At 39.9% G+C, this 18,730-nt stretch overlaps 1 protein-coding gene across 3 annotated transcripts in view; it reads left to right on the forward strand.

Moving 5' to 3' along the window:
- Positions 1-18,730, forward strand: part of Usp37 (ubiquitin specific peptidase 37) — a 68,110-nt gene that overhangs the window by 41,581 nt on the left and 7,799 nt on the right. For all 3 annotated transcript variants that reach the window (XM_055616300.1, XM_055616302.1, XM_055616301.1), the window contains exons 19-23: positions 1,046-1,187; positions 2,836-3,085; positions 4,081-4,247; positions 6,869-6,929; positions 17,882-17,997. In XM_055616300.1, the coding sequence (XP_055472275.1) occupies positions 1,046-1,187; positions 2,836-3,085; positions 4,081-4,247; positions 6,869-6,929; positions 17,882-17,997 (736 nt within the window). The remainder of the gene's footprint in view (positions 1-1,045; positions 1,188-2,835; positions 3,086-4,080; positions 4,248-6,868; positions 6,930-17,881; positions 17,998-18,730) is intronic.

Raw genomic sequence — 18,730 nt, forward strand, 5'->3', positions numbered from 1 at the left:
GACTGGTGTCAAATCTGAAGTTTTATTGCCTCAGCCTCCCTTATGCCACCAACAAAAATACTCACTATAGTGCCCATTTGTCACTGTTTTTTAAGATGGTACTATTTATTTGCCTTTACATTAATTAGCTTTTAATTCTTTTTCCCCTTTTTTTGTAATTATTCTCCTTCATTTTGTAGCTGTTATTTCTTAGGAAACTGCTACAGTATTGAAATACATCATGTCGGGGTATGGTTGGTGGCAAAACCATTAATTCTAGTACTTGAGAGGCAGAGGCAGGAGGATCTCTGTGAGTTGTAGGCCACCCTGGTCTACAGAGTAAGTTTCATGATGGCCAGGGCTACACAAAAACCCTATGTCTAAAAAGAAAGAAAGAAAGAGAAAGGAAATACATCATGTCCTGTTATATCATGTTCTGTTATTATGTGGGATTTAGAACTGCCTACATCAGAAGCTTTTTGAATATGTATTCTGGAAGGTAGAGAGGTTGCCAGAAGTCTGACCTAAAAATAGTAAAATATAGGTTATAATTTAAAAGATCTAAAATTAACCCTTCTGTACTTTTATCAAAAATACTGATTTATAGCCAGGTGTGGTGGTGCATGCATTTAATCCCAGCACTTGGGAGGCACAGGCAGATCTCTAAGCTCAGGGCCAACCTGGTCTACATACATAATGATGTAGCCAGGGCTCTGTCTTTAATTAAAAAAAAAAAAAAAAGAAAAAAAAAGTGATTAGTTGCTATACCTTAATGGACCCGATGGGATACTTACTTTATCAAAACAGTAACAAACTACATTTGGAATTGGTCATTAAAAGAAAAAGGCACAAAGTTTACTGGTAATGCACAATAGCAGAAGCGTTTGCAAACTATGGCTTCTTAGGAGAGTGTCAAAAGTAATGCTTAAGTATACTTTTGATTTGTCTTTTTTCTTTGTTAATTTTTATAATGGAAAAGCTTTTGTTTTGGTGTTTATACATCAAAAACAAGCAAGCAAACAAAAAAAGATAAGTATTTATTAAACCTTTTTTAATATACTTCCAGGAAATTTACCTTCAAAACCAAGAGCTCCTTGACATCATGCCTTGATTCTGACAGTGAGGATGAAATTAAACGGTCTGTGACCCTCAGCCAGAGACTCTGTGATATGTCAGGCAATGAACAGCAGCAGGAAGATGTGGAAAAAGTAAGTACTGGTTTATCAGCACATCTGACAGCATTCTGTTTAGTTTAGCTATCCAAACAGAAGCCTCAGCAAATTTAAGAAATTCACAAGGTAGATCTCAAACATAATGCTTCTGTTTCAGACACTAGCTTTAAAGAGTGCTTTTTCTAGCTACAAAAAACAAACAGAAGTCTTGTCTGAGAATAATGATCCATGCTTATCCCAGTTAGAGGAGGCTGAGGCAGAATTTCAGGTTCAAGGCCTGCCTGATCTACATAGCAAGACACTGTCTCCAAAAATAGAAGTCCAGTTTAAAGAAATTAATGCCACTGGGGATTTGGCTAGTGATAAAGTGGCCTAGTACTTGACTAGCATGTATGAAGTTCTGGGTCAAGCCTCACTTCCTCAGAACTACTTCCACATTCTAAGTTTCATCTCTTTGCTTATTTTAATTGCTCTTGTTTCTAGGAGAAAATCGTAGTATTTTTATTGACAAAGCCACTAGGTAATCTAATTTGTTAAATCACAGTCATGAAGACACAGCTACATCATCTATTATAGTTCTTCATAATTAAAACTTCAAAAAAGTGAGCTTTTCCAGGTGTTTACCTCATTCCAGACAACTGTAGTAGTTACTTGTGTTCTGAGTTGTCCCATCTTACAGTAACGCTGAAGGAAGTGTGTGGTTGTTTCTGTTGAATACAAAAAGTCAGGAATTCTAGAATAAAAATTACTCAGAAAAATATGTTATTTACATAACTTGTGTGGCTTTTATTTTCTCTTTTAAGACTTGACAATATTGCTAGGTGATAGATTCTTTAGTCCCTGAACTCATAGAATAAGTTCTAGGCCAGTTAGACTCTGCCTCAACTGAAAAAAAAAAAAAAAATACAAAAACCAGCAGCCAGCATTTAAAATTAAATAATCAATGTAATGAACAGAATATTTACAGTGTAATCCTCAATGTATATCTGGACCAAAATACTTAATACTTATTATCTCTGACTTTTTTTGAGACAGGATCTCATGTTATGGTCTAGGCTGGCTTAGAACTTAAACAGTTTTCTTGCCTCTGCCTCCCAAGTGCTAGGATTACAGATGTGCACCGCCATATTCGGTTGACTTACTGTTTTGAGTACCTTTATTTTAGCAGTGTTTATCTTTCAATTTTCTATAAAGGGTATACTTGCACATGTCTTAATCAAGAAAAACTATTGGGTTTGGAGTTGTAGCTCAGTTGGTAAAGTGCTTTCCTAGCATACGTAAAGCTATGGGTATGAGCCCAAGAATCACATAATGCAGTGAACAAATGAACAATCAAGCAGGCAAGTAATTATTTATAAAAAAAAAAAAAAAAAAGTCGCATAAGCCAGACATGGTGGCACACAAATTCAGTTCCACACTCGTTTTTTTTTAATTATGTGCATGGGGGTGGGGTTGCTCTCAAAAGCCAGAAAAGGGTCAGACTTGGGAACTGAGAACTGAACTTGATCCTCTGCAAAAAGAATATTAGCGCCTAACTACTGAGTCGTCTTTCCAAATTGCCACTTTAAATTCTAGGGTATATTAGATACAGTGTTCAACATTAACTAAGATTGACTCATATTGGTAGACATTAGCTATATTGCTAAAAACTTTGGCTTCTTGTAAAAGTAATTCTCTTCTTTAGGATTTGAAATTGAGCAGAATAGAACCTGGGAAGTCTGAATTGGAGAACTCAGGATTTGACAGAATGAGTGAGGAAGAGGTGCTGGCAGCTGTGTTAGAGATAAGTAGGAGAGAATCTTCGCCGGTGCTCTGTCATGAAGATGACGATAAGCCAACCAGCAGCCCAGACACTGGATTTGCAGAAGATGATATTCAAGAAATGCCTGAAAATCCAGATGCTATGGAGATAGAGAAACTCAAAACACTCACAGGTAGAGTTTATCAAGATAAGCATTTATTACATTTAACGTGTTCTTCTAAAACCTTTACTGACATGTGGCTTCTAAATAATGCAAGCCCTCGCATTTGGAAATGGAAGTCATAGTGGGATATCACACAGTTATTTTCAGATGTGTGGGATCAGAAACTCTTCAATTTTGAGTTATTTTATATGCAAGTAAAACAATAATTAGTGTATCCTTAGTTTAACAAGAAGGAAAAAGCTAGTGGGGTTCTTATGAGGTATTTATTTCCTCTTAATGCAAATATCCCTTATGTATTCCCTTGTTCTTATTAGTCACTATTTAATAAGTATCACTTGTTCATATTAATCCTTTGTCATATTAAACCATTGCTGTGGGTCAGTGCTTCTAAATCAAGGGAATTTTCCCCTACCCTGGAATATTTGAGTGTCTTTCATTTTCCGTTGTCACAAATAGAGAAAAGTGGACTATTTCTGACTTGAGCCCTTCCATTTCTATAGATGAGAGGGATCTTTCATTCCTGTCAGGTGGCTCAGTTAAAGCTCTCCCATCCCTTGGAGAGTCTGGGGATCCTGCTAAAATTTACAGCCTACACACCTCTCCATTTCCCACTCCCCAAAAGAGAGTCTACCCCATTCAAATTATTAATGGTGCTCAGGCTGAGAAACCCTGACATAGATGTGGTAAGATGAAATTGTTGGTCCCAAAAAGTTCTATGGTCTGGGAGTGTAGCTTCGTTAGTAGCAGGCATACCTACCATGCATGAAACCCAGCATCCCATAAAATGAAGCATGATGGTGCATACCAGTAATCCCACCAAGAACGTGGAGGTGGGAAGTCAAAGTCAAGGTCATCCTCAGCAACAGCTGGTCCTAGGCCTATCTGAACTCATTAGACCCTAAACCTAGTATTATAAGGGTAGGGTAAATTACTCTCTCAACAGTAGGTGTCACTAGAGTCTACGAATTTCAGGCTTTTTCCAAAGTAATGCTCTGCTTCTTCAGATCCTGCTGGTTTTACTGAGATGACAAAAGACTGTGATGAGAATAAAGAAAACAAAACTCCAGAAGGCTCTCAGGGAGAGGTTGATTGGCTCCAGCAGTATGACATGGAACGTGAAAGAGAAGAGCAGGAGCTTCAGCAAGCACTGGCTCAGAGCCTTCAAGAACAAGTAAGACTTTCTGTTGCTGCTTCCTCCATGCTTCCTAGAAATTGAATTACAGTAACTATGAATGTGTTAAGCATTTACTATGTCAGCATTGCTCCTAGCTGTCTAGGTAGAGTTATTGAAAAAAAAAAAAAAATTGTGCTTGCTCTGGATTTAAACAATTAAAATTAGTACACCTTTTTATTATTAAAATAGAATAAAATATTGTTTGTCATGTTATATGCTGTAGGGATGTTAAAAATTGTTCCCGGTTAGCTTTATTCTGCAAGCTGTCAGCAAATCCCTCACTGTGATTTTATGAGTGATAGATTATTGTTTGGTTATTTTCTGGTTGTGAGCCTTATATTTAACAGCTGAGCCATCTCTCAGCCCTGGCTATTTCCTTATAATATGTCTTTTACTATAAGTTATATGACCAAAATATCTAAAATCTATTTTAAAATTTTGTTAATAGAACAATTATTAATATTTTATATAACAAGTCTGTATACAAGTATTTGGTATAGTGGTAGTGTCAAACCCCGGTATTTCAACTGCCTGCTTTAGGCTGTAGCCCCAGGTCCCAATTTTTAAAGATTATTTTATGTGTGTGCATGCTTTGTCTGCATGTATATATGTGGACCATGTGACTGACTGGGCCCAGAGACCAGAAAGTATCAGGTGCTCTGGAACTGGAATTACAGGTAGTTTTGTCCCAGCGTGGGTTCTGGGAATTGAAGCTGTGTGTTTGCGACAGCAGAAAGTGCTCTTGACCACTGAGCCATCTCTCTGAACCCCCAGTTTTTCTTTTTTATGCTAGTTGATTTGATCTGTTGCATCTTACATACTTAACTTATTATTATAGGTGCTATTTTTCATGGTTGTCTCATCTAAAATAATCCAAATCATGCTGGTGAAAATTTCATCGGACTGGATTGCCAGTAGATTACCAGTAGAACACTTGCCTGTTGTTTTGTGTGGTGCTGGGTTTAATCCCTAGCTTTGAAAAACAAACAAAAGTTAGTATGAACAAATCCTTGCAGAAAATTGGTCTTTTGTCTGGTTGTTTTGCTTTGTTTTAAAAGTTTCTTTCTATAGCCCTGGCTATCCTGGAACAAGCACTGAAGACCAAGCTGCCTTCAAACTCAGAGAGATCCACTAGTTTCTTCCTCTGAAGTTAAAGGTGTGAGCCTTCATTGCCAGGCAGACCAGTGGTTTTCAATCTTGATTGTATTTTAAAGTTACCTGAGTTGCTCCAAAAAAATACTGATGCCTGAATTGTTCTACTGCTGACAAATTTGAAAGGATGGGCCTTGGATTTGTACTGGGCATCTGGATTTTTCTCTCTTTTAATTCAGATTTTTAAAAGCTTCCCTGGTGATTCTAATGAATAGCTAAGATTGAGAAATGTTGCTTTAAAATCTCATCATCAGAAGCTAAAGAGATGACTCAGCAGTTAAGAACACTGGCTGTCCTTCCAAAGGACCCGGGTTCAATTCCTAGCACCCACATGGTAGCTCATAACTGTCTGTAACTCTAGTTCCAAAGGCTCTGACACCCTCACAGCAATGTACATAAAATTAAACTAAAGTGAACTGTCAGCTCTTTATAAACAGTCCTACTATGCTGACAGTGTAATAAAGTGAGTGTATATGCTGCTAGTGAGGGACCCAGGTCCTGACCCTGCTAGAGAATGTGTTACTACTAAACCTCATCCCAACGCAGTAAAGGCACTTAAACATTTTTATTGACGTTTTCCTTTCCTTTCCTTTCCTTTTTTCTTGTTTGTTTGTTTGTTTGTTTGTTTCATTTTGTTTGAGGCAAGGTTTCTCTGTGTAGCCCTGGGTGTCCTGGAACTCTCTCTGTAGACCAGGCGAAACCCAGAGATTCACCTACCTCAGCCTCCCAAGTGCTGGGATTAAAGGCATTTGCCACCACTGGCCAACCTATTTACGTTGTTTTCTAAGAATACCTTTGATATTTCAGAAGAATGACAGTCCAGGGCCTTCATTTAGTATTGCTATGAAGCATCCTTTGTGAATCTGGTTTCCTAAGTTAGAATAAAGTAGAAATAGATGATTCAATAACTTAAGGAAATATTGTTCATTCTGCTGTCACATACAGAGTGTGATTATCTTCTAGATAGAGGCGGTTCATCATCCACTCAGGAGAGCCAGTTATGTACTGCTCTACGTATAGATAGTTATTGAAAAAAGAAAATTGCATTCATTGTCTGTAGGTTTCTTGAAATTAGTGGTGTTGGATGTTTACACGTGCATTGTAGAAAATGGTAAATGCTAAGTCCAGGTAAAAGAGAGTAAGTAGCTTGCTAGGTGTGGATTATGTGCTAGGCATTTTATACATAAAAAGAAATCACATCATACAGTCATGCTGGATGACTGGGTTAGCAAGCCTAATGTTATTAATGAGGAAATAAAATGTGTTAACCCCAGTGCCATGTTTTAAGAGGACTGTGCTGAAAAAGAAGCAAGCTTCTGTTCCTCCTTCCTAATAGGTCATAGTCCGAGTGTCTGTAAAGGTCGAGAAGGCGGGGCAAGCACATGCTCCCAAAGCAGGTTGTTCTCCCTGTGCCCGCTGTCTCAGAGCCTCCTTACACACCTTAGTTCTTGTTCTTATCTCTTTAGGAGGCTTGGGAACAAAAAGAAGATGATGACATCAAAAGGGCTACAGAGTTAAGTCTTCAAGGTATGGAGAGTATTTTAATTATATTTTTAATTGAAAAGTATATTAGTACATAGAAGAACATTTTAAGCGTGTATTTAGTTTATTTATTTATTTATTTACTTATTTATTTGTTTATTTTTAGAAAAAGTCTTAGTTAGCCTAAGCTATCTTTAGAATGCTCTGTAGCCAAGGATGGCCTTGAACTCCTGATCCTCCTGAGTGCTGAGATTACAACTATATGATGCTGTAATTGGTTTATGCAGTAGTGAGGATCACATGCAGGGCCTTATATGTGTGTATAAGCAAACACTCTGCCAACTGAGCTAAATTCCCAGCCCTAAAGTGGTTTGTTTTGTTTTGTTTTGTTTTGTTTTGTTTTATGTAGTAACAAATTTGAACACCTCCTAATTACAGACGAAGAATGTAAGAAGTTACTTGTGTATGTCTGTTTTTCTCAGAGAAAATCACTGTTATAGTATTTTTGTTATGTTTGTTTAAATTGTGACTGGAGAAATAGTTCACTAATTTTAAGAGAACTGGTTGCTCTTCCAGAGGTTCTAGGTTTGATTTCCAGTACCCATAATGTCTTATAACCATTTGTAACTCCAGTTCCACAGAAAACAGTGCCTCCTTCTGACCTCCATGGGTACCAGACATGCAAGTAATACATATATACATGCAGGCAAAAGACCAATAAATAATGTTTTTTAATTTTATAAAACAGAATAGCAAGATAAAAATATTTATTTAATAGAAGACTTATAGTGCTGTTTCTAAGATTTCTAGAAGAATATATGGCCTCAATCAAATTGTTTTTTGGTTTTTTTCTAACAGCTCACTCTCAGGAAGTCAGTTGATAGAGCTAAGAGTAAGGACTCATTTGCATAAGATTCACACACGGGGTTGGAGAGATAACCAATTTATAAGACAACTTGAGTTTGTATCCCTGTACCATGGTTTTTTGGTTTTTGTTGTGCATGTTGTTGTTGTTTTAAAGCCAGGCCTGCTCACAATTGTGTTTATAATCTTAGTATCATGTGGTGGGGAGGGGAGATGAAAATGGGAGGGTGGTTGGAGCCTGCTGCTAGCCTTCCTCTAGGTTCAGTGAGAGAGGCCCTACCTCACAGGAGTAAAGCCGAGAATGAGAGTAGGAAACATACACACACTGAAAATACATATAAATTTTTAGAAATTCACACATGGTCATGTTATTTGGCAGATTTAATATTTAGACCAGGTACTGGACATATACAGAGCTTGTTAGTCACAGAGTCATGTCCAGCTCTTCACTTCTGTTTCAAAGCTGCCTCTAGTTTTTCTTTAGTTCTCAGATACAGATGGCTATAGAACACTCAGGTAGTATGAAATGAGTGTTTCTGGCTCATCTGAAAAGCAGAATATAGAGGAGAGAGCAAAATTTGCTAGCACTGTAGTTAGGACAAAGGCACAGACAAAAAAAAAAAAAAAACAACAACAACAAACTAGTCTTCTCAGGCAGTCTACCTTCAGGACATGCTGGGTATGGTATCCACACCTATAATCCCAGCCCTTGGGAGATGGAGCAAGGAGGATCCAAAAATGAGGGTTAATTGTCAGTCATCAATTTCACAGATAATGAGACTAGTCTGGCCTACATGAGACCTATCTCAACAGAATTAAAAATCATACATTGGTGGCAGTGATATCCCTCCCAAGTTACATTACCACAGTCTGGACTGCCTGCCCCTCTGTTCATACACAGATGTTTGAGATCTCCCCAACCACCATTTTCTCTATTTCTTCCCCATCTTCCTCCCAGAAGTCTCACTGTATGTAAGCCCTAGATGCTTTGAACTCACTGTGAAGACAGACTGATCTCAAACTCATAGAGATCTGCTGCCACTATCTCCAGGTTGGGATTAAAGGCTTACACCACCATAGGCTTTTTTTTTTTTTGTGTGTGTGTGTGTGTGTGTGTGTGTAGAAGAGGCAGAGTGAAGGGACCATGTACCATGGTCACATAATGGAGAGGAGAAGACAACTTATTGAATGGGAGCTAGTTCTTTCCTTCCACCATGTCAGTTCTGGGAACTGAACTCATGCTGTTGAGCTTAGCAACAAGTACTTTTATCCACTGAGCCATCTCACAGATCCTCCTTTGGGAGGGGGGTTTACTGTTATTGGTTTGATTTTTGGTTTTTGGTTTGTGTTGTTTTGGACAAGATCTTCTGTAGGCTTGTACTTGCTAGGCAAGGATGATCTTGAACTGGTCCTCTACATTTACTTCCACAGTGCTAGGAACAGGATCCTGTGCTACAACACCTCGTTTCACTTTTGTACATTTTGTTTTGTTTTTAAGACAGAGTCTCACTATAAAGCTGTGACTAGCATACAACTCACTATATAGACTATATTGTCCTTTGCCTCTGCCTCCTGAATGTAGTGTTAAAGGGATACACCACCATTCCTGGTTTCAGTTGTGTGTTGTTGGAGAATATTCCTCCCCCTGACTTATTTTCTTAAGAGTTATGATGTAAATATTTTGGAGTCCTTGTTGTTTCATTAATTCTTTACTTGATGTTTTGACTGAATATAGGATTCCTAATTTGCAGATATAAAATTATTTCTCACCCTAGCTTCATGCCACTGGGTAGTGACAGATGTATCCTTTTCAGGGTTGCTCTCTCAAAAGTGTAAAGGCTGCCTGTATCCTTATTTGTCCTTGAAGTGTGTAGTTCCACTCGTTTCTGTCATGCTTACATGTTTGCTTCACCTATAGATTTTATATGCTTAATCTTAAGCTAGAAATTTGTGTCTTTTAATTCTTAGAAATTTGTTTTTTGAGATAAATGCTCCTGCCTCCTCATCCCAAATGCTGGAACTCCATGCATATAGTACCATGCCTTGCCCTTTTTCTCTCTTTGAAACTTCTGTTATACAGTAGTTGGCCTAGCCTTTGTGATTTCCTCACATCTTCTAAGCCTGGGTGTTTTTGTCATTTTGGTATGTTGTCTGGAAAGTTTTTCCAGCTTCATCTAACTCCAAACTACTTTTTCAGTTTCTGTTTCTGTCATCTCTGTTTAATTGATAAGAGATGTTTTGTTTTATGACTGTTTTGGGTTGTTTGTTTGTTTGTTTGTTTGTTTGTTTGTTTGTTTTTAGAGACGGGCTTTCTCAGTGTAGCCTTGCTTTGGCCTGGTCACAGAGATCCACCTGTTAGGATATATTTTTAAATGTCACACACAGCAGATCTAATATAAAAGAGATTTATTGAATGAAGGGGCAAAGAGAGGCATGGTTGGGGTCCCCCAAGAGAGAAACCGAGGCAGAGAGTGTGCAAGAGAAGAGAGAGGAGAGAGAGAGAGATGGGGGGAGGGTACTCGGGAAAGAGGAGAAACCAAGGCAGAGAGAGCAAAGAGAGACTGGATGGGAGTAGCAGACTGGTTATTTCTGAAGCACCTGGTCCAGGTGATGTCATAGGACGCAGGTAGTGATATAGGATGTTGTTGGGACCATTAAGGCCCCTAAGGGCAGGCCAGTTGAATTGCCTGCACAACATATCATTCCTCTTTTTTGTGTGTGTGCGTAATTAGAAAAATAATCTAGGAGGGGTGGCAAAGTGGGAATGAAGACGTTGGACTGTTTCTCATGCAAGGCAAGTTAAAGGAAATTTAAATTTATATAAATGTAGATTCATTGGAAGCAGCTTTTGGTCACCATGCCGAGGGGTGGGGGGAGAAGAAGAGAAAAAACAAAGTAAGAGCACCAAAATGTCCAGATTACTTGGTGAGGATGGGGAAGCTCCTGCCCTTCAAAATTCAGAGTAGAGGGTAAGGTTTGCCAGCCATGCCCAGCAACACATAGGGACTGAGGAATGCTGGGAGAACTTGGAGCTGTTTTTCTCAGGTCTGAACACCATTCTAGCCTTTTGTTGATAATAAATGGAGCAGAGAAAGAAGGGTTTGGAGTGAAGAAGAGAAGCTTAAACACAGGGAAACTCTATTTACTTGATCACTGGTAGTAATTAAAAAGGTTTTGCTTTGGATCTGTCATCTAGGGGATAATGAGGCCAACTTTGGTTGCAGAGGCATGTAAACTTAGAAGCCCTTAAAGTGTGCACTAGGTGTAGAAGTCTGAAATTTTCCAGAAGGCATCCCAGAGGAAAATCTGGAGGGACGGGCAAATGAACTATTCCCATTGAGCAGGTAGGAGTCAGTGACCTGTCAAGGTGTCCCAAGAGCAAGGTTTGACTCAGTAGATCAGTACAATCTGTTCCAACAGCTTGTCAGTGCTGGTCAGAGACCAAGGACACAGTTTCCCAAATCAGACATGGTTACTTAGCACTAGGATTTGGTAGACAAATGAGAGGAGGAGTTAAAACCATGCTAGTAGAGGGAAAATCTCACCCAAACAGAAAAGGTCCTAGATGAAGGGTTTTGGATGTAGGTTTGTGAGAATGGTAGGAAGCATTTATGTCAACCAGAAGAGAAGACTCACCAGTTAGCAGGTGTTGGGTACAGGAATGTACCAATCAGGTAACCGGAAAAGAGGAGTACCAAAACCATGGAAAGGGGTAAGGAATCCATCCTCTGAGATAGGCAGTAGGTGAGAAACTTAGTCTGTTGATTGACAGTACTTATCTGGATTCCATTTGACCTAAGGGGTAGATTCTGGTGGATTTCCGGTAGCTTACAAGAATCTGTTTTTAAGTTTACAGAGAAGATAAGCTTTAGACATGTTAGCATCACCATAGTAATCTACAGTGAAATATACATTGTAGAAAAAGGCAGTAAACATACAACTTTGTGTTAATAGCATAAATACTATTTAAGGTGAGCTTTGGAAAGGCAGAAGCCTTCCATGCAGTAGATGGGGCAAAAGGTCATTTGATCTTGATTTTTAGTATGCTTACACATCATGGTAGAGAGGCTTCTTCTCTTTATACAGGAGATTGGATGTATACTAATCTAGCACAAGGAAAAATAACTTTTATTAGATATAACTTTTTAATAGAAATAACTTTTAAAAGATATACCAAAGGAAATTTAAAATCTTGAACTTGGAACCATGATAGTAGATCAGAGTTAGATTAATAAATCAGAGCTCTAATGATAAATGTCAGAGCTCTGGGAAGTTAATACAACAGTAGCATAGCAAGAGAAAGAAATATGAAGCATTTTTCTCTATTTAGGATACCATAAATCACCTTAGACCTTCCAACCTTTATAACTTGCATCTTTCAACCTTAAAACATTCTTTTAGACTCTCAAACATTTTCTTAGAAGTTTTTCTTCATATAACTTGCATTTACCAATTTTAAAACATTTTCTTAGACCCTCAAACATTCATAATTTGCATTTATCAACCTTAAAACACCTTCTTAGACCCTTAAGCATTTTCTTAGAACCTCATAACTTAAACTTATCCTTAGGCTTGTATCCAATTATTTATCATGAGACATAGGTGATACTGCTGTGAACATTCATTGTCCTTAAGCTAAAGGAATGGTAAAAGGTTACATCTGAGACCTGTTTTTGAGTCTGGTAACAAAGTAGACTGTGTCTAGACCTGACAGTAACCTCTAGGACTAAGGCTTAAGGCCTGGTCTCCTGAATATAAAGAGGACTTGAGAAGGTATCTGAAGCCTCTCATGACTGGGGTTAGCAATATGACCATGAGACCCTGAGTATGAGGTTAAAACAGACCTGCAGCATTACCCTGGGCTCAATGAGGGTGGTGGGAGATCGCTAAATCTAGGAGCCATCTGCCCTTCGCCAGGCCAAGGAGTTCAAAGGCTGGAAGGGTCTGTGGCATTTGTGCTGGTTGAGCCTCCATGGCTGGGCACAGAGGACAAGACTGCGTGAGAGCATTTTGACTTCCAGAAGCCAGTCTGCTGGCAGGCAGGGCATGGCTTGTTGAGGCAGCTGGGGATCAGTGTCCTTCCTGGCTGCATCTGAAACAGGTCCCTGGCAGAATTGACTTAGGCTGGAGAAAGGGAAAATGGAATGGACCGTGTGGCTAGTGGTTCATCAACCAATTACCATAGTAGTAGGTCAGGATCTTAGCCCAGCTAAGCCTAAGAAACTTGGTGCCTAGTACCAGGGCTTTAGCAGCAGGAAGGCCGAATTCTTGCAGAGGGAATCTGATCCATTAGAAAGGATAGCGCAGATAGGCGGCTTTTTAGAGTGGAGATAGGAGGGGGCTCACTGACCTTTCAGGGCCTTCAAGAGACTACAGTTTTGCTCTGAAAACAGTGGGACAGAACCAAGGTAGTAAAAAGAGCTGGCAGCAGGGAAAATTGCTTTTTAATAACCAAGATGGCTGCCAATCATGTGACTGCCCTTGATTGTTCTTAGTTAAGATGGCAGTGGAGGGGCTGGAGAGATGACTCAGAGGTTAGGAGCACTGGCTACTCTTCCAGAGGTCCTGAGTTCAATTCCCAGCAACCACATGGTGGCTCACAACCATCTATAATGAGATCTGGTGCCTCTGCTGGTATGCATGTACATGCAAGGCAGAACATTGTATACATAATAAATAAGTCTTAAAAAAAAAAAAAAAAGATGTTGGCGGAATCATATGCTTGCCCTTAGTGAAGATGGCAGTGAAGCCATAGCTCCACCCTCTTTATCCCAAAATCAACATGGTGGCTAGCCATGAGTTATGCACAACCACTAAGGCATGGTGGGACCAGGGGCACGCTTGCTGGTGGCATGGTGGTTCCTGCCCAGCAGCAGTTCCAAACTGTCCATTCTGGCACAGCTGAGCAGACATCTGTACAACTTAAAAACCCTCCTCCTCAAGCTCATGAGCACACTTGTGGCAGGAAATTTAAAACCACCTGAGGGCCTGAGGCGTTGTAATTTAAAGCTGCCTGAGGCTATGGTGGAGGGTAATTTTTTTTTATTTTAATTTTTTTTTTTACAATTTATTCATTATATATCCCAATTGAGGTCCCCTCTCTCCTTCCCTCCCTCCCTCCAGCTTCTCCTCTCCCCTTCCCCTAGTCCACTGAGAAGGAGAGTTCTCTTTCTTTGCCATCTGCCCATAGCTTAAACCATCCCCCATGTATGCGTCAGCCCCAAGGCCAGGTGGCTTCCCTAACAGTGAAGTCTGGTGCAAAGCGAGCAATTATGAAAGGCCAGAGCAGATTATAGTGGCTGTAGGTTGAAAGTGCACGTCCCAAACTTGTGGTATAAGGTGTCCTTTGTGACCAGATATTACCAAGAGAGCCCTTTCCATGCAATGAACCAGTGTTTGGACATATTTAAAAATGCCACATACTACAGATCTGATGTAAAGAGATTATTATTGGATGGATATGGAGAGACAGATAGACACAGTGGGAAACCAGGGAGAGAAACCGAGGTAGAGAGAGTGCAAGAGAAGAGAGAGAGATGGGGAGAGGTCACCTAGGAGAGGAGAAACCAAGGCAGAGAGCAGAGAGAGCAGGTGGGAGTGGCAGATTGGTTATATCTGAAACACCTGGCCCAGGTGATGTCATAGGGCGCAGGTAGTGACATAGGATGTTGTCAGGGCCCTTAAGGCCCCTAAGGGCAGGCCACTTGAATTGCCTGCACAGCATAACACAACATAATACCACCTGCCTCTGCCTTCCCAAATGCTGGGATTACAGGGGTGCGTCGCCACATCTGGCTATGACTTCTTTTATGCCTTATTTGTTTCATTGGAGTAGTATCTGAACAACAAGGACATAAATACAGTGATTTGGCTTGATGTTTTCTCTTCCCTGAGTAGATTGTTTCTTTTAGCTTGCTCTGTCTGATATGTTTGGTCTCCATAGTCCTTGTTAAAAGCTTGTTTCATGTGTCCACTCAGCCTTTCTGTTAGTTCATTATCAAGATTAAGGAGCTAAAGTGATAAATGTAACATTTAAACCAACTCTGAATATTGCTCTAACCTAAGCTGACCTTGAGCTCACAGCAGTGAAATTGCATCAGCATCCCAAGTGTTAGAATTACAAGGTGTGAGCCACTATTCCTGCATCTTTGAGTTCCTTTGACTTTTCAAGTTACTGAGGAATTTGCTAATCTTTTACCTTTGTTCTAAGGTGTTCTAAGAGCCAAGCACAATAACAGCTGGAGGTGTGAGTCACTTTCGTCAGTGTGCAGACCAGCGTCCATCCTGACTTCATCTGCACTGCACTGCTTACACCAGAGACTGTCCAACCTCTTCAAAGAGGTCTAGACTTCTGCTGCTTTTAGTACTGTATAGTTAGGGAAAGTGCTGTGTTTTCTTCTCCAGTTTTTTCCATTCTTGGTTCATGTCTTTTAAATGTCCCTCTGGTGTCTTTTTTTGTTTTTTGTTTTGTTTTGTTTTTTAGTTTGATATAAGCTAAGAACTGTTTACAAATTCTTTATGTACAATCATTAATGAAGATGACTTGTATACTGAATTTGTCTGTTTGGGGTGAAATTTATAAGAGCTAAAGTTGAACTTCCATCTTTATATTATATTTTAAGAACTTCATATTTTTTTTTAAAAAAAGTTATTAGTTTTTTAGTTTTTCTGTGGCCTCTTTTTGTTGTTTTGTTTTTGAGATAGGGTCTCATTATATAGCCCTGACTGGCCTTGAACTTAGAGAGTTCTCTGCCTTTGTCACTGCCTCTGCCTCCTCTGAGTCTAGGGTTAGAGGCCTGCCTGGTTTGACCTCTTTTTTTGGGGGGGGGGGGGCTGCAGGAAGTGAACTTTGATGATCTATATAATTATGTATTCTTTTTCAGTTTATTAATTTGATATGGTTAGACCACCACCCCTGCTACTTTTTTTTAAGTGTGTATGAATGTTTTGCCTGCATATATGTATGTAACTGTGTGTGTGCCTATGGAGGTGAAAAGAACTGGAGTTACTGACTAATGTGAGCTGCCATGTGTGTGCTAGGAACTGAAACTGGGTCCTCTGCAAGTGCAGCCTAAGTTACCTTTATCATGTCAGTGTATTCCAAAGAAAAGGCAGGGCCTGCTTGCTATACAATCATGAGGACCTGGGTTTGACCCCCAGCATCCACTTTCTAAAAAACCAGGTGTTGTGGTGTATACTTGTTTTGTTTACTATAATATTCTTGGTAATCCTTTGAGAATTTCATACATGCATACAATGTATTTCAGTCATTATGTGCCCCAACCCTCCCCCTTATTCCTCCCAGATCTATCCCCATGTCCTATAGTCCTTACCAACTTCATGTTTTCCGTATAGGAAATCAACTCCAGTTTTTTCTCCCATATATTCCTGGGTATGAGATCATTTGCTAGAATGTGATAAGCATACCAGAGGCCATACTCTTAAAGAAAACTGACTCTCCCTCAAGATGCCATAAACTATTCATAGATCCTCTCTTAAGGATAGTGCCTCATGAGCCCCTTTCCCTTGTCATAGTTACTTTTCTGTGATTATGATAAAAATAACATCACCAAGGTAAAAGAAAACCTTTAATTTTGCTTAGGGTTTCAGAGTGTTAAAATCCATGATGGTGCACCGAAAACATGGCAGCAGGAACAGTTGAGAGCTCACATCTTAATCTACAACCGTGAGGTAGACAGCAAGCAACACACTAGGAATGGTACCTCAAACCTGTCCCCAGAAATGCACCTTCTCCAACAAGGCCACACCTAATCCTTCCCCAACTAGTAGTTCCACTAAATAAGGACCAAGTATTTAAACATATGAGCCTGTGGTTGCCATTTTCAAACCAACACACCACTTCATGCTATAATGTTGGTTGGCTTGATCTTGGGCAATCAATCATAGACGTTGTGGGTTCATAAGTAGAGCAGCCTGACATATCCAAAGATACGGTTTTGCTCCAGTTCTCCTAACCTCTGGATCTTAGTCTTGCCATTCTTTCTTCCGTGGTGGTCCCTGAGCCTTAGGAGCAGCTAGTGTGGTCTAGATGTCCTATTTGTGGCTGAGCACTCCATAGACTCTTTGCACTTTGACTGTTTCTGAGTTTCTGTGTTAACCAGTGTCTACTGCACATAGACACTTCTCTGACGAGGGTTGATAGCCACACTAGTCACTGGGCTCACAGATTTAGAGGGCACTTTGATACTATGTCCATTTAGCAAAATAATAGTAGGTTTACCCCTTTGGTCTATAAGCTCCCCAGGCATTGTTTTTTGGTCAGATTTATAGTGCCTGGTGTGTGTTTCCTCCTGTGGAGTAGGCCCTTAAATCCATTTAAGCGCTTGGATACCACCATAACATTTGTGCCACTGTTGTACTTGTAATCACAGTGCCAGGGAGGTGGAGACCTCCCAGAGTCCAGGTTCTAGTGAGAGAGACCTTGTCTTAAAAGTCCAGGTAGCAAGGGCAGCCAAGGCTAAGCCACAGAGAAACCCTGTCTCGAAACAAACAAACAAACAAACAAAAAATTCCAGGTAGAGGGGTTGGAGAGATGGCTTAATGGTTAAGAATACTGACTGCTCTTCCAGAGGACCTAGGTTCAATTACCAGCATCCACATGGCAGTTCACAATTGTGTATAACTAATTCCAGGAGATCTGTCACCTCTGAGGGTACCAGGCATGCATGTGGTGCACAGATAATACATACAGATAAAACACCCCATACACAAAAATTAATTTTAAAAAAGGTAGAAAGCTCTTAAGGAACAGCCCTAGAGATGAACCTCTACCTACACATTCATAATCACCTGAACATAGGCAGGCAAAGAAAACACCTCTTTCATAGCTGCTGCAGTGAATTGGAACCCTGTTAATAGAACTTTTTTGTGTTTTCTTAGGATGATGAGATGAGTACCTCAAGCTGGTGGGTTTTTGTTTTGTTTTGGTTTTGAGACATGTTCTAATCCAGAATGCCCTCAACCCACTATTTTCATACTTCCATCTTCCTTCCTGGTGTTAGGGTTACAGGTGGATGCCCTCAAGTCTAGCCCTGTATTGAGTTGTTTTATCTTCCCAAGTCATCTATGTTTATTCCAAGAACTTTTACAAGACCCATCTTTCTGTTCTTCAGAGTTTAACAACTCTTTTCTGGATTCCCTGGGCTCAGATGAGGACTCTGGAAATGAGGATGTTTTTGATATGGAATACACAGAAGCTGAAGCCGAGGAGCTGAAAAGAAATGCTGAGGTATGGTTGGTGAGACTGTCAATGTCGTTCTGCTCCTTCTCTTTAGAGATTCTTCCTTAGTATAGCAAGCTTCTGCCCCTCACTGCTGTCAAAGCATCTTCATTTCCTCTTATCTCTTCCTCTTCGTTTCTTTCAGACAAAATAGAAATTCATCCTGACATTCTTATGTTCTTATTAGATAAGAACATGTATATCTATATAAGTGAAGATATAAATATATTACATTACCTTTAGTTCTATCAAGTACTAATATATCTTTATGTTTAGTGAAAACTATTCAAAGATATTAGTATCTCTTCCCCTGCTCCAATTTTTTGTTTTTTGTTTGTTTTGTTTTTAATTTTATATATATACAGGGTTCTGCTTGCAGGTATGCCTATAGGCCAGAAGAGGGCACCAGACCTCATTATAGATGGTTGTGAGCCACAGTGTGGTTGCTGGGAGTTGAACTCAGGACCTCTGAAAGAGCAGTCAGTGCTCTTAACATGTGAGCCATCACTCCAGCCCCGTTTGTCTGGTTTTTGAGGCAGGGCTTCTCTTTGTAGCCCTGGCTGTCCTGGAATTCACTCTATAGATGGGGCTGACCAAAGAAATACACTACCATCCAGGCATTGTGGTACACACCTGTAATCCCATCAGAGAGTCAGAGGCAGGTGTATCTCTGTGAGTTCAAGACCAACCTGGTCTACAAAGCAAGTTGAGAACAGCCAAGGCTACACAGAGAAACCTGGTT

This window comes from Psammomys obesus, unplaced genomic scaffold (assembly GCF_907164565.1).
Source record: "Psammomys obesus unplaced genomic scaffold, mPsaObe1.curated_primary_1811, whole genome shotgun sequence".
NCBI lineage: Eukaryota > Metazoa > Chordata > Mammalia > Rodentia > Muridae > Psammomys > Psammomys obesus.